Source organism: Lepidothrix coronata, unplaced genomic scaffold (assembly GCF_001604755.1).
Source record: "Lepidothrix coronata isolate B3197 unplaced genomic scaffold, Lepidothrix_coronata-1.0 Scaffold60, whole genome shotgun sequence".
Classification (NCBI taxonomy): domain Eukaryota; kingdom Metazoa; phylum Chordata; class Aves; order Passeriformes; family Pipridae; genus Lepidothrix; species Lepidothrix coronata.
In genome coordinates this window covers 4,481,496-4,497,742 of record NW_016690240.1, presented here as the reverse complement: position 1 = coordinate 4,497,742, position 16,247 = coordinate 4,481,496, and the positions used below count along the sequence as shown (strand labels likewise).

The following is a 16,247-nucleotide window of genomic DNA, read 5'->3' as shown; positions in this document are numbered from 1 at the left end:
TTAGAGAGCATTAGGGTTAAGGTCTCAGATGTATATTTGGCACGTATTTTAAACTTCCAGACCTGACATAGAGCAATTTGCAGGGTTTGGGTTTTCTTTGTTGTTTCTTTAATCTTTAATTGGAAATTTTTTCCTTACTCTAATCATGTCTCCCCTTACATCCCCCCCTTTTTATTTTTTTGGCCTCTTTCCAGGTATTATGCGGTCTCTTATGAACTATGTGCAGCCTTGTATGAGTTGGTAGTACATATATCTGGGTTTCTTAGAATTATGGAGCTTAATGTGTTGGAGTCTTTGCGACATTTTGTGTTAATGTGGATTATGTTGTGAGACAAGACATTTGTTTCTTTTAAGAGAAATGTAGGTTTACTGTAGGTTTTCTTACCAGGGGTTATTTGTGTTTGGAGAGCAGAAGTAATGTTAGGGTTTCTCAGAATGAAAAGAGGCCTCGATGAACAAATTAGAAGAAAAAGAAAATGGGGGGTACAAAAAAAGAAATGAGGAAGTAACAGCTATATAATTTGCAGTTATTACGCAAATAGTTTAAGAAAAAACAGTTATAAGTTGCAACTATATAATTCTTATGTAAATATTAAGACTATGTAGGAAAGAGCATACTAGAAGCATCAATATAGAAAAACTGAAAGAAGTCTCAGGATTCTGTTTTAACAAGGGATGTTGGTATGATAGACTGAGCTTGAGATTTCTTAGTAGAATTAAGAAGTAAATTAATAGAGTAATCAGAAAGTATATCAAGCAAGACTGACGAAACTCATGATGTTTTCAGGAGGGTTCTCTCACTGGTATCCTTCAAACTTCCTGAATTTGTCTTTCAGGCTGTTGTACTTGCATAGGACTTCTTTGGCATTCTGTTTGCATTATAATAATAATAATGGCCAGTCTTCGCCAGCGAAGATTTGGGAAAGGTCATTAACCCTTCGAGCCTGCGCAGTGGATTTTTTAGGTGAGACACAGCGTGCGCTGAACTGAGCCCACCCTTTAATCCTGAGGTTCATCTGCCGGGGCCGAGCAAGCTTGGACAGTGGCAGTGAGGGTCTCAGAACGTAGGTTTGTTTAGAGTGACCTTCTCTTAGATGGATTGCCTTACAAGGCTGACGAGCTCCATCTGCCCGGGGGGCTGGGAATCGAACCCGGGTCGCAGCGGTGAGAGTCCTGCACCATTAGTTAGGGTGCAGGACTCTATTTGCATTATAGTGTGTTAAAAGGCTTATTCTTAACCCATGGGGGTTTATTATAGTACCAGATAATTTGAGGAGTTTGGAGGGTATGTATATGTGTGCTCTTGCTTAAGGAAAGAAAAATTCTTTGACTTGTATTGTTACCAAATTCCTTGTATTAAAAAATAGCAGCTCTGATTTAAAACTCACCTGAATTTCGCATTTAGAAAATGATAGTGACTTGTGTTTTAAATTTCTTTATACCAGGTTGACCCTGTCATGCTGTTGCATTTGTTAATTTTTGTGGTATTGTGGGGTCAGAGGTATCTTTGATATCATATAAACGTATGGGAAGGCACTACGTTGGATTCAGCTTGATACATGTTTAGAGTTGACCTCGTGTGAAGTTTCCAGTGCTATGCAGGTGGATTATACTGTGAGATTATGTAGCCTTGACATACATGTGCATTTAACAAAACTTCCTCTGACTGTAAAACGTAATCAAAGGCCATGATGCTGCGTGTTGCAACACCTTGGCTTCCAACGACTTTCCAGGGCACTTGGAAAGGCTTTCCCATTCCAACAGAACGAGGTGTCCAGGGCTGCAGCTTCACTGCAGGTCAGTTTCAGCAATGATTTATTATTTGCTGAACTACTTCACAGAAATGAATGAATTTATTGTGAAACGATATGTGCTTATGTGCACATAGAATTTGAGTGAAGCTGTGGGAGGTGAAGCCATGCCCCTGAAGCGCTTGGGGCTGGTTGCTTTTCCTTGTTAGCCTTGGCTGTCAGGGTAGAGGCGAGCTGAAGGCACCGTGAACGTGCCTACAGAGAGCACATGGCTGCGTTGCCAAAAACTCTCTTAGGTTTAGTCAAGGTTTTCCTCTTTGTGAAATTGTTTTTCTTCTGGGGTAGGAGGGGGCTGTTTAATAGACTACAGATAAACGAAGCTCGTTAACATCAGACCCTGGTAATTATTAACTCTGGGTGCTAATATTTTTCCACAGAGGTCTTCGGGGCATTTTTCATGTATTTCCTAGTTAGAAAACCGATACCTAATGGTGGACCGACATCAGAACAAGGAGGCACCGGCAGCCTCACGGACGACACGGGCCACCCGCAGCGTGCGCCTCGTCCCCTGTGCGCGACCACTTCTCGTCCCGAGGAAGGGCTGTCCCCGGGCTACCCCCGGTGCAGTCGCCTTGCCCTGCAGCCAAACCCGTCACGGCACCGGGCTCTGTATCACCATTTAACAAATTAAGAAACGCTGGGCGACGAGGCCCGGGGGCGCTCCCACGGCGGGTCCCCGCCCGCAGCCGGGGCGGGGCCGAGCGCCTCCCTCCCTCCGCCCTCCCCGCGCCGGGGCAGAGCCGCCCGCGACCGCGCCTGGCCGGGGCACCCCTGCCCGCGCTCCTGCCCGCCGCCCCCCGCCCTCGCACGCCATTTCCTGTGCTCCGTGTTTACTTCCCGGTTCAACCCCTCCAGTGGGAGCGATTGGCGCTGCCGCCTACGAAGGGAGCGGGAGGTGAGGGGAGCGGCGGGGCGGGGGACGCTGGTGCGGTGCCGTCCCCTCCTATCCCCGCGCTGAGCCGCCCGCCTCTTCTCTTGCAGGTGTACCCGGAGCCGCGGACCGAGGGCGAGTGCCTGAGCAACATCCGCGAGTTCCTGCGGGGCTGCGGTGCCTCCCTGCGCCTGGAGGTGAGTCGGGGCGGGGGGCGCCCGGCTCGGTCCCGGGGGCGGGGGGTTTCTCGCCCTGCCTTTGTGCCCGGGCTGACAAGATGGTGGCGGCCGCCCCTCCCCTGGCTGCGGGCCCGGGGGGCGGCGGGGAAGCCGCTGCTGCCCGCCCGGGGCTGCCTCGGCGGCCTCGTCGCTGTCCGCTGCGCTGCGGTGGCGGCTGCGCCCCGGCCGAGCCTCGCTCTATCGCCGCGGGATGGCTCGGCTTGGGGCAAGCGAGAGAACGGAGCGCGCTGGTACCGCGTGGAAGGGCCGCGCTGCTCCTCGGAGAGCGCTGGGCGGGCAGGGCGCACCCCGACCCTCTGTCACTGCAGAGAGCCGGGGGTGGGGTTCGCCGGGCCCCGGGGCGGCTGAAACCACTGCTGTTCTGTCCGAGAGAATTCTTGGTGCCTATCAGTTGTGTCCGATAAATTCGTGAGATTGTAAGCCAACCGCGGCGCTTCCGAAGCAAGAAATTAAGTTGGTAACAGCCGAACGAAATGCTAATTGAAGAAAATGGCAGGAGCTGTTCCTTCTATTTAAATTTGCGTTACATAAAAGCCTAGCAAACTGCCATCTTTTCCGAACGTGTGTTCGCAGGGTTTCAAATTAGGTACTTGTATATTGCCAGTATATTTAGCTGTAGCAAGTACATAGTGTTGTCGAGTTTACTTGATGTTTGTGTGTGGGAAGGAACTGATGCGACTAAAAACAGGTTTCAGCGTCTCTGCGTTGGGAAGTGAGAGGTATTGTATTTTCAGTTATCAGAGACATTTTTTGGGGTGGGAAAAATAGTTTCTGGTGCTTCTGAACTTAAATTAGTGAAATGTTGCCTTAATTAATTCTCAGGGTCTTATGGTATCTCTGGTCCTGCCTGTGATTTTTGCCAGGCAGTAACCAAATATCATTAAAAAAAGACTTTGATTGCTTTCCTGAGGCCTCTAAGTATCATTAGTGAAATTATTCATACTTAGCAGGACTTGCATTTAATCTTAGGTTTCTTCATGGGTAAGGATGGAAATTAAGACAGCTTTTAGCACTGTTCTTGTAGGATATGTCCTTACATTTTTACCTGCCTTCTCTTCTCTTCTCCAAGTACATAGAGAATCTCATAGAATTTGATGGGAGAAAAACCAAATTAAGTTCTAAAATACTCACAAACCAGGTCCTGGGGTGAACTGTCCCTGATGCCAAGGGGTTTTTCTTGATGGTTTGGTTTTTTTTTTTTTTCTTTTGCTTTTGCTTTGGAGCATCTGTCCCTCCATTTGTCTTTTCTAGAGCCGCACTGAGTTTTTCACGCTTTGAATGTTCATGTGTGAGAGCTGATCCATATTTCAAGTAGCAGATATTCATGAATTTGAGAGAACTGGGGAGGAAGACACTTCAAATCTCAATGCAGAAATAAATTGAGTATTGCAAATATTAAAGGGGGGAAAATAGCACTGATATCTTCCCTTCCCCTTTACTAATTTCCTGCATCATGTCTTTCACAAAGCTTGGAAGTTATTGCAATTGTGACAAGCTGGGGATAGTTACAGCGTTGCAGTTTGGTCTCTCTTTTGTAGTTGCAGAAAGTTTTTCTCAGCTCTTTTCCTTGGGGTGACAAGAAAATGAAGAAAAATGATTAAAGAAAAGATAGTTTTTGTCTTGCTCTCAGAGCCTGAATATTTTTGGGCATAGTCAAATTGTTAACCTGGCCTCAGGGTCTTCTCAGCAAGACTGCCGGAAACACCTTTGTTATGTGGAGGTAACTGGCAGCAGTAGCTTCCAGCTCAGCGTGTTGGAACAGGAATTACTCCCAAGCTACCAGAGGAGTTCAGAGGCTTGCAGGAAGGGGCACAAATGCTTGGGCTTATGGAGCCTCCTGTGTGTGTATTTATGGCTTGTATGTTGGCCATTCCCTGTTGTTTTCTCATTAGTCTTTCCAACCCCCTAGCTGTGGCCAAAGATGAGAGGAATGGTAACCTGGATTCAACCAGTGAGTAGCTGGCAGGGGCCTCTTGGCCATCGGCTGCTCCTGGGCTCTTTCTCCTCCCTCCTTTAACAAGGTGTGAGTCAGCCCTCATGGATCTCTGCCTTTTTCGCTGTGTGAACTGGGAAGATGCCATAGCTCCCCTGTGCAGCATCCATGTAATGCTTCCTTAATTGTGATCAGGTTTAGAGATTGCATTGAACGAAGAGTGTGAGGAGCATCTCTGGAAGCAGGATATTTTCAGAGAGAGCAGATTAGCTAGCAAGGAGTTAGTGGTGAGTATAAATATTTGACAGAGAGGTGGATGTGTATGTGCTAGCTTAAATAGTAGAAACACTTGGTCAATATGGTTGTCAGAGGAAGCTCTGGAATGGTTTAAGATATGACCTTGTTCTGGGCGCTCATGTGGTGCCTTTCTTAACAAGTATTCCACAATGTGGAGTTTTGCATGACCTCTAAGGGTTGCACTTGAGCCTTACGTTGAATCTGAGTTATCTGTAGCTGGATCAGGTGATTTCTCAGTGTGTAATTTTGTGAGCATGGTAGTGCTTTGATTAGCCTAAGTTCAGCATTGCACAAGGACTTTTTGCTCCCAGATCTGAACTCCTCTTGGAAGTAATGGTATTGTATTTTTACGAAACTGTGTCAGAGCTCCTTGCCTTGCTGGAGCTCTGTATGGCTCCAGTTTTGGAGACTTTGTCACAACATGCTTAAGAACTTCATAAACTACTGTGGTTAATGGGAAGTTGCACAGTAGTAGATGACTTCTTAGAGATGCTTTTCTCTGTGGCATCCTCTTATTAGAGGACATGATGACTGTTGTTTTCTTATCTGAAAAGTAAGGGGCAGAGATGAGAAATTTTGTTGGTTTGGAAGTGTTCTGGTGTCTGAAAGTTGTTCTTATTTTCTTCTTACTTCCCAGTGAGTTTTGGCTGTTAGAAAGATAATAGGATATTCAGAATGGATATTTCAAATTCTAATGAGAAGGATTGCTGTTCCTCAAAGGAAACCAGTGGATCCCTTCCCGCATGCCCTCGTATTTTTTGATATTTAAATGTTCCAGAGAAAAGAGAGTACTTTATCTGGAGCTTGCAGCAGTCTTCTGTGAGATGAAATCTGTGTTGGTAAAGCAGAGTAAAATAACCAGAAGAATGTTCTGCAAGTGTTGGTTTTTTAAAAAAATTATTCTTTAACATAGTTCTTTTTTGTTTGTGGATACAAGGAGCTGAGACATTAATGAAAAAATGTTCCTGAGACCTCAACCAGGGACTGAATTTGCAACTCCATGTTGTTTTTCCCGTCTGAAAACTGTTAGTGTTTGCTTAGAATAATTATAGTGTTGAGTAGTTTATTCTACTTTGAAGCTTCACTGCCAATGGTGAATGCCTCTATAGATGGCAGGGACTGTAGAATAGCTGCTTATGTTGTCAATTCACAACTTATTTTGCAACTTTTCCTTAGGCATAGGATATTTGCCGTGTGCTATTCTTGGCATTTTTGCTTTAAAGGCAGTTTTCCCCTACAGTTTTCATTTTGGGTGGGAAGACATTTAACTGTACTTTCTTCTGAGGAGCATGACATGCTTTTCAAAACAGGGTCCTAGATACTTGTTGTACCTGATGGATTCTGTTCTTGAAGAATATGGGTCAATATGTATGGTTAAGATGGAACTGACTGCAGATGTATCTTGCACAGAAGTTTGGCAAAAGAGACAAAAATGAAAAAGTGATGGTCAGAGAGCATTTGTTTCTACCTGAGCCCTAAGAAGTTTTGCCATCACAATCATCTTGTACCTATATCATGTTACTCTGGTTTTGTTCTCTTTCAAAGGAGTTTCAGCTTTCGGAATATAGTGCAGTCTTTTCTTAGTCTTTGACTAGAGCTGTCTGACAGCTTGCAGGGCCAAAAAGAGGCCATGGAGAAATCACTGTATAGTTCAACAGCAGTGAAGTTTGTTTGGGGAGCACTTAAATATAGAATAATAAACAAAAATAATTTAATGGAAAGCCATATTAGTGTCTACGGTTTAAAGGGCAGATTGCTTGATATAACCTGTGAACAATACCAAGCTCTACATGATCAAATTCCATAAGTAGTGTCTTGGAGCATTTTTTTTCTGGCTTTCATCAAATAAAAGATTAATGGTTACTTATCTGCAAGTATCTAATGTTAACAGATTTCTTGAGCTCAAAAATATTTTATGTTTTTGACTTTTGTACTGATGGGCAAGATGGCTAATGGAAATGAAAGACAATCTAAGAACCTTTTCTCTACCTGCCAAGAAACCTGCTTGCCTCTGGGGTTCAGGATGGTCATTTTAATACATTGGCAGCAGTGCCGAAACCAGCATTTTATTTCTACAGTAAACTAACCAAAGAAGAAATAAAGCAAACCTGGCAGCCTTATGCAGTCCAAGGAGATCCTGTGTTTGCTTATTATAAAATGCCTTGTACAAGAGGGATTTGCCCTTAAGGTTCAGAACACTGCATGCAAATTTGGGAAATATAATTCATGGCTCTCAAGATTTAATCAAGATATACAAATGCCTATAAATGCCCATAATAGAGCGCTAGCCTTGGGGAAAATTTTGTAAGGGGTGCCAGTGTCATTCTGTTAGACCAGCTAATCTTTTGGGAACAAGTGTGCCTGTCTGTCTTCTTCTCTCACACCCACCCCTACCACAGCAGTTCATCTGTTAGGTAATGCTTCTTTCCTCTGAGCCTTACATACTTCTTTGGATCATTATGGCTACAATCCTACTACCACTGTGGATTTGGAAAGGTATTTTGCCAGATGGCTTGCAAAGATGTATTTGCATAAGGAATATATAGGCTCTGCTGCTGGTGTGGATGGATTTGGCTGGCAACTGTTAATGAATTAGGAATAAATAGTTTTCTAGTACTGAAGAGCTTTATACCAGTCGCATGATGATGTTATAGAAATTAAATCATCCACCTATTCCTTTCAGCCCTTGTTCAAACTGTCGTCTTTATTTTATCAAGAACAATATTCTTTGAACTTGCTCTTGACTTTATTCCAACAGAATGTCTTTCTAACCCAGAAGGTATGCTGCCAAACACCTTCAGGATTCTTTGTCATAAACATTTGCCAGAATGTTGGTGTTTTAAAGTTACCATTCTTTGCTTACAGACCACACATTGGAAAGTTTTATTTGGAAGCTGAAATCTCACTGGTGTATTTTTCAAAAGGGAAAAGTTGTACCAGAAATTTGTAGCTTTTAATTGAGATATATATTCCTTCCCCCCACTCTCACTCCAGTTTCTCCTTGTTCATGAAACTACTCTGAATATATAGTAGATAATACTTACAGTTAAGTGCAGTGTGTCACTGCAACTTATCTTGTACGTACTGACCTCCAAGACATGACTGCTCCCCGCCACCAGTTTCTGTCCTTTTTCTCATGTGTAAATATGATGATTCTGAAAATCAGAAATCAGTGTTTCTTGCAGTTTGTTTTCAGGTCTTTTATTTTTTTTGTGGGGGGGGATATGGGGGGTGAAGGGCTGTCTCTTTTGTGCAGCATATACAATAGAGAAGTACAGCCTGAGCTCCATGATTGGAAGTCCCTGTTACCATGTCTTGGAACCTAAGGTAGAAAGAGGCTGTTACTTGACTGTTTACATTACTTAATTAAAAATGGCTTTTTGTGATATGAAGGTTTCTTATGATTCACAATCCTTTTTATTCCCATTGAAGAGAAGCCTTTGAATACTACTTTAAGGGTGTCTTACAAATAGAATGGAGGAAAAGTAGTCTTTTTTTCCTGAGGTCAAGCCACTTCCTCATCTTGTATACCATTCATGCGTGGTGTCATGGTAGGTGAGAAGGTGATGCAGAGAGGCAGGAGCATACAGCATTGGACAGGGAGGAATGGCAGTACCAGAAGCTGTTACAGTTTTGTTCAGTAAAATATAGTCTCAAACACAAATGTACATGATAGCTTTTGAGATCCTCACACAGTTCCCTGTTCACTTAAACCTTAAACCTTCTTTCTCTTTCCATGAGAGTTTATTTCTTGTGATTCTGCTGAGCTCGTTGCATCACCAGTAGTGTGGTATTCTGCTATCACCTTTTGACTAAAGTGACTCCAGTGGCTTTCATTAAATAGGAAGAATGTATCTCCTTATTGGGGTTCATGTTCAAAAGCACCTAATATGGAATAGTTTTAAAAAGACTTAAAAAAAAAAGAAAAAGGTAGCAAGTAACAAAAGTGGATTACAAGTGTGTGTTTTTGTCACAAATACTGTAACAACCAGCTGAGGAATGTGCTAGTATTTCTTTGGCTGCTTCAGGTTTATATTCAGTACTTCTCAAGTAAAAAAAAATTTTGAAATTTTGAATTGGACCATGAATATTTTAATTCCTGCTAGTTCTTTTGTATTGCATGCTGGTGTGATACTTTGAACACAGAAATATAGGAGAGTGGGCATGTAGACTCTGGCACAATGGCTCTATATCATGAGTGCAGATCCCTTTCTTTGCTGCATGGACCATACATGACGATGTATGGTGTCAGCATACATTGAAATTGTTTCAGTCATGTCTTGGTGATCAGCATATACAAGGCAAGTTACAGTGACATTGTAAATATTAACTAGTTCTTCTGGCTTGGGCTGAGGTAGAGTTGATTTTCTTCCTAGAAGCTGGTATAGTGCTGGATTTTGTATTTAGGGTGAGAATAATGTTGATAACTCGATGGCTTAGTTGTTGCTGAGCAGTGTCTACACTAAGTCAAGGACTTTTTAGTTTTTTATGCTGCCCTGCCAAGGAGAAGATGGTGGGGACAGGGAGTTGGACACCCTGGACAGCTGACCCCAGCTGACCAAAGGGATATTCTATACCATGTGACATTGTGCTCAGCAATAAAACTGGGGGAGTTGGCTGGGGGCTGTCTGCCTGCTGCTCGGGGACTGACTGGGCATTGGTAAACATTGGCTAATGTGCAGTTGCATTGTGCATCACTTCTTTTGTATATTCTTTTATCGTTGTTATTTTCTCTTCCTTTTCTGTCCTATTGAATTGCCTTTACCTCAACCCATGAGTTTAACCCTTTTTTTTTTTTTTTTTTTTTTTTTTTCCTTTCCCTGTCTCACTTCGGGGAGGAGTGAGTGAATGGCTGTGTGGTGTTTAGCTGCCTGCTGGGTTAAACCACAACACTGGTATGGATCTGTTCAGAGCAGTTTTGTGAATGAGTTGCTCTGTGGTTTGGGAGAGGCTTCTGTGTTACTGCTTTATTTGTGGTGTTCGTCTGTATCTTGAGAATGAAATGAACCTTCATCTAACAATTAAAATGTATTGCACTATTAATTGAGAATGCACAGAAGATTTCAGCATTGTACTCATGCTCAAATACACCAAACTGTTTTCACAAGAGGGTTTCAGTGCTTCTTTGATAGGAATTAATCGTGTGAGGGAAAGTGTGGAAACTAGGAAAACCAGGAGAAAACGGTGGGTAGAGAGGACTGAAGAGTTTTGAGCAGAGCTTCAGAGTCCTTGAGGCGTAAAATTCTGATTTGTCAGAGGAGTTCTTACCCTCTGATTTCTTTGGTACTCTCCTGCCTTCCAGCTCTTTATTGTGAAGTACAGTGAGGAAGGGCTTATCTGCTGGTTTTCTGAAGGCTGAGAGCTGTGGGAAGGGGGGCACTTCGGATTAGCCCTGAGCAAGGAGCAAGCTGTGGAGGGTTGGTGGGGATGCCAGGTGTGAAGACAGCTCTTAGGAGGAGAAGAGGTGAGCTGCTCCATCCTCCTCAGCGAGAGAGCAACAACAGGTACAGTAGAGAGAGGAATGGAGATGGTGTCAGGACAGTGTTGCACTTGCTGTGAGGCAAGTGCTGAGCAGTGAAGTGTGTTTCAGAAATCAGGTCTGTGTACATGACAGGACCTGCCTGCCATTTGCCTTCCCAGAGGATGGCTATGGTCTTGTTAGTTGCTGTTGCGGTTTTTAGGAATGCCTTGTGAAGTTGGACTTCAGAGGTCTCAGACTCCTTCTCTACACACACACTTCTCTTTAATAGTTTTGAAGACTGTAAGAGATTTTTTTTGCTGGCAAACACTGAAAATAGAAATGTAGTTAAAGCTTGCACTCTACAACTACACTTGTGTATACTGAACACAGTTACCTTGTTATTAGCTCTCAGCTGATTTCCCAAGTCTGTCTGTCTGACAGAGGGAGAACAAAAGATTACTTCTATACAGAATGGGTTATAGAAGGTAGTATATTGTGTGAAGAAAACTTGAGTACCTGGAGACCTAATGATGTAGCATTGTGGTTTTTTAACATATGCATTTGGACTAAGGTCCTTGGAGCTGAAGCACATCCTGCCATAGGGGAAATGGCAGTGCTCAGTCTCTGCAGCAGCTTGGAAAACTTTCTCCTTTTATGACAATGACTATGTTGCATCATTTTGACAAAGGATGAATTCTGGCAGAACGTTTGCTTTGAAGATTACCTCAGGACTACACAGAAGAGAGTCCAGCCTCACAAAACAGGCTGCTGTTTTTGTTTACTGTCATCCTGCCAGAATGTTTTGATTTTACTTTGAACTTAAGAGTCAGCGTAAATCACTCCAGTTATCTGTAAATGATGCAATATCAAATCTATGTCTTTTGTGACTTGCTCTGATTTGTTAAGTGCTTCCAGGTTTGCAACTGTTTGCAACTTCTGCTTACATGTAAGTATCTTGGCGTGTGTGGGAAAGGTGATATGCATTCTGCTGTGGAGAGTAGGTTTCACAGGCTTGATTTTGCAAGATGGTGTTGATGAGAGGAGAAAAGTGCCTTGCTCTAATTGAAAGGAAAAGGAATATTAGAATACGGTGATTTTTCCTTAAGGGGAGTTATCTTAGTGTGCTCATCTGAATACACAAACAGCTCTAGTACTTGCATGTTTCTGCTTGAGCCCTCTATTTTGCTATAGTTAACTGTGTTTAGATGTTTCATCAGATGCTGGGCTGGTCTTGTCAGTATTACTGAGTTTGCCTGTGTGGGAAGCACTATGATTTTTTGACACTACTAGCTTTTTCCAGGTCTTTATGTTTTTCAGGAAATACTGAGAAATTCTAGATAATGGAGAAAATTGTAGTGCTGAAAACGTCAGACTCTTGTTACTGAAAATTTTAGGTGCCTTGAGCTCTGTGCGTCAGTACGCCACCTGTCTGATGAAGCCAACAGGGTTTAGCTGGTTGGCTAACTTGGGGGCAGGTGAGGAGGGAAACTCAGCTATGTGGGAAGATGATGTGATGTTTCAGTAGGTGGCAGTCCTTCTCTGAATCAGTCCAGGGCCAGTGATGAGCTTGGTGTCAGAGGGAGACGGGGAGAGAGGAAAAAAGAGGGAGCAAAGTCTTTCTGTCAGTGCCATCTTGTGGGCCAAGTGCAAATACCCGAGCCTGAGCACTGGTGTTTGGGAAAGAAGAGGAATATTCCTTCTGTTGCAGGGCCATCTGCCTGTGTGGTGTCCTGAGGTGGCTCTGCCCTGCTGGCAGCCTTTGCTGGGGGAGTGAGAAGAGCCTGTCTGGGCAGCCCAGCAGCTGCTGCCATCTTTGCCTCTGGGGCCAGCAGGGAGAGGGTGAGACATGCTTCAGGTACCCTTCACTTTCTGAAGGGCTGGGGCTAGAAACTTGTATTTAGCGGATGAAATCCTGCTTGATTCTTCTCCCCCCAAACTTCAGCTGAAGCCATAGACCTCTAGTTTTTTGACTGTTGTGTGTTTTGCGCCATGGTGGAGTGTTACCCAATTGGCTGTGCTTCTTTGAATGAGGTAGAGTATTTAGAAATTGTTAAGTAGCAGTTGCTTTTGAGTCCAGTTTAGAAAAAAACCCCATTAAACACTGAGCCAAGTCCCTGCTCTGATAAAAAATCCTTGATGCTACTTGCTTTACCAGCCCTACAAAAGGTAGCATGCAGTAGTGCAGCTGCCTTAGATGGTGAAATAATAAAGGAAAAAATAAAGGTGCCATGTACTTCCTAGTCATGAAGGGTATCTTCACAGATCCTCTCCTGCTAGTGCTGAGTGATTTTTAATATATAAGGGTTTTTTTTAATCTGTTCCCATGCTCTCCCCTGTCTTGTTTTCTACCCCCTACCTGTGACTTGTTTTCCTTAAGCAGGAGGGCATAAGAGTGGTTATCAGAGAGAGGACTAGTGGTGGTTGGTGAGAACATGATGATGACATGCTTAATAGTTTTTTCCAGACATATACTTGTTAAATATCTTGCAAAATTCCTGCCCGATCAAGTCTTTTCCATGTGATGTCCGCTCTTGTTTCACAAGAATCCCTAGGCTGTTTTGCATGATGACTTTAGGAGAGTATTAGCTGGAAGTGCCAGCAAAAGGAGTCCTCCTAGGGTAGTACTGCTGAAAAACAAACCACTGCCATTACTTTAGTTAAATTATCCCCCTCTTTTTTTTTTTCCTCTCGTCTCTCATCTCTCCAAGAAGGGACCTTAACTGGTTTGATTCTTTCATGCAGCTCACTCAGTAGGTGAATGGAAGGAGTGTGTGAGAGGGGCATTTTTCTTCTAATGGCATTTCCAGTATTGGAACAAATTAAATAGTCCTCAGTTTTGAGAGTGACTTAAGTGTGCTGAGATTTGTCCGAATAGGACTTTGGTCTCTATGCTGAAAGCACTGTGTGCCTTTTTTTTTTTTTTTTAAATTTTAGGGGCCTGTACTCTGGATATCCCAGGGCAGGGTTTGAGTGCTTGTTAAAATGTTTGCAAATTGCACACCTGCCTGGCAGTGACTGAACATGGTGGAGCAGGACTTCTGTACACTAGGCAACTTCCTCTGCAGCCAAGAAAATGAAGTTCAACTGAAACAGCAAAAAGATAATTGATGGTGGGATTATTGGTGGTTCAGTGTAGCATTAACTGGTGGTGAATTTGTGTAATGAAGGCTGCCAATTTAACTTATTGCTGATGCCAAAGGAGGAAGTCTGCTCCCACCTTTGCTTTGCCCTCCCTTCCATAGTCATTTCATTTTGTGCTGGTTCTCATGTGTGCCAGATGGCTGAGTAAATCCATACAACTCCAGCCTCTTCCCTCACAGCCCTCCCAAAAGAAGCAAAAGGGAAGGGAAAAAAACCACTCCACCATGGGCAACAGAAAATTGTGCTTCCACTAGTCCACTACTGATGGCATGGTGAGCCATGTTGCCTCAGGGCATGGTCTCAGTGCCAGAGTTGATGCTAGGAAGGAGTTAGGAACACCCGTTAGCTGCTGAAATGTGCATTCCTGCTCTTCTCTGAATCGAATTGGAGTCCTGCTCCAGTCTTTCAAGCAGAAATTATCTTTGAGAGTCCCATCGATGGACAGTTGCTCAAGCATCTGTCTGTGTAAGGGAGGGAGGAGTTGGTTTGGTTGGTGGGGGAGTGGGAGGGGATGTTAGGCTGTGGCAGCGCCCTGGTTTAGATTAGTGCTATCTGCAGTGGAAACACCCATAGCCAGGCATCTGCTGATTCCGTGTTTGGCTCTCCTTACAACTCTGGCACCAAGCATGTACTGCCTGAGTATTATTTTTATGTCACCTATGTGAGTTTACGCCGTATTTCATGATTATTTCTGAGAAATACGAGCAGAAAGACCTCTTGCATTATTTTTAGATGATCTACCAGACTCCCAGTTAACTGCTCATTACTTCCCTGCCATTCTCTGGGTTAGATTTTTGTTCCAGTATAACTGTCCCCCCAGAACTGAATCAGGGTGGATCAGCTGAGTGACTGTGGCACATAGGACATAGTGGAGAAGGGAGCAGTGTGGGACCTCCTCTTTTGATAGCAGCAACTCAATCTAAAATAAATAATCCTTTACTTACTTCTTAACTGGATCAGTCTATTCTTCAAATGTTTTGAGTTCATTCAGTCAGTACAAAGCAAGGGGGAAAGAGTGGGTGGAATTTATCACCCTCCCTCCCACACAGACTTGTTCACTTAATTAATGAATAAAAATGAGGTAAGAAAAATACAGTTCCTGGTTCTGAAGTCTGTTACCAGAAGGTGCCTAGAAGCACTTGGTTTTAAGTCAGCAGAGCAGACACTCCTACTTGTTAAATTAACAGGTTTTCCATTCAAAACATCTTGAAATACTTTTTTGTGTGTGTGTTCTGTATCTTTATTAGATTCATAGAGTGCCTTCAAAATGTACACTTTAAGTGATGACCATGTTTTGTCTAAAAGCAAGCCTCTGCAGAAATGACAGTCCATCATATTTTGTCAGTTGATCAAATTCTTTGTTCTCATGTCTGTTAAAGGATTTAAGTATGTTGAGATAGGGTAATTACTTTTTTTGCCAGAGATTGATACCAAATGTTTAGGAAAGTGTTTGAACTACAAATATGGAACAGGATGTTAATCTATACTAATCTAATCATTATTTGAATAGGCCATTTAAATCCATCCACCCTGTGGGCTTGTGAGCAGCATAAAGTAAATTACAAGAAAATGCATTTTCACACCCTTTGCTTTAGGCTAGTTCTTCACCGTGGTGTCACATGAACATTTTGCAAAAGATAAATTTCATGGATAAATGCAGCTAAAGTATTTTCTGTACTTGGCAATAAAACTGACAGAACAATTCTTCATTGGTAAAATACAAAGTTGTTGTAATTACCTGACTTTGATATTGTAAACTGCTGATAGTTAAATTGACCACATCTAGGTATTATTTATGGCCTAAGTTAATTAGTTGGCTTGAAGGGCTCAGCAGTTTTGAAGATGCCAGTCAGCTAGTTGGTTTCTTTCCTGCCTGTACTTGCTTACTAAGATGGCTTATCTCCTAATTTTTTTTTTATATTTCTTGCTAGGAGTATCTCATTTTCAGATGTCAATATAGCATTCAAAATTAAGTGAATGAATGTAATTTTATTTATAGCTGTTGTCAGGAAATGCAGAGGAAAATGTAGATGTGCCTTTAGAGCACTCCAAAAAATCTCAAGTCTTGAGAAAGTAGTCTTTGAGATAGAAATGGGAGACTATTGTAACTTAAAATGCTGCAGTCTGTTTTTCTTAGTTGACACACTCAAGAGCATGTAAGTTGGGGTTGTTTGGCATATGTGTAAATAAATCAGTTTTTGTATTAGCTTAGCTTAAAAGTCATCATCATGGCTGGGCTTTGCGAACAAAGATTTGGGAAGGCTCTGTCCACATTTGTTACAGGCACGTTGGTGACTTATGAGGCCAATACAAGATAGACATATCCGATTGCAAAAGGCACAACAGAAAGACTCCTTAGATGGTGTATTCTGCAAGACACGGTTCTTTCTGCGTTACCTTTTCTCCTCGAGAGTGATCCTGCGTGTGTTCTCGAAGGAGACAGCTGCGTTATAGATGGTGTGTCTCCAGGCCTCAAATCAGGAGGCCTGGAGAC

General features: G+C 43.0%; 1 protein-coding gene across 1 annotated transcript in view; it reads left to right on the top strand.

Annotated features, from left to right (window-relative positions):
- Window positions 1-16,247, top strand: part of ARHGEF7 (Rho guanine nucleotide exchange factor 7) — a 127,970-nt gene that overhangs the window by 13,438 nt on the left and 98,285 nt on the right. Inside the window, exon 2 of the mRNA XM_017817299.1 lies at window positions 2,793-2,879. Coding sequence (XP_017672788.1) covers window positions 2,793-2,879 — 87 coding nt within the window. The remainder of the gene's footprint in view (window positions 1-2,792; window positions 2,880-16,247) is intronic.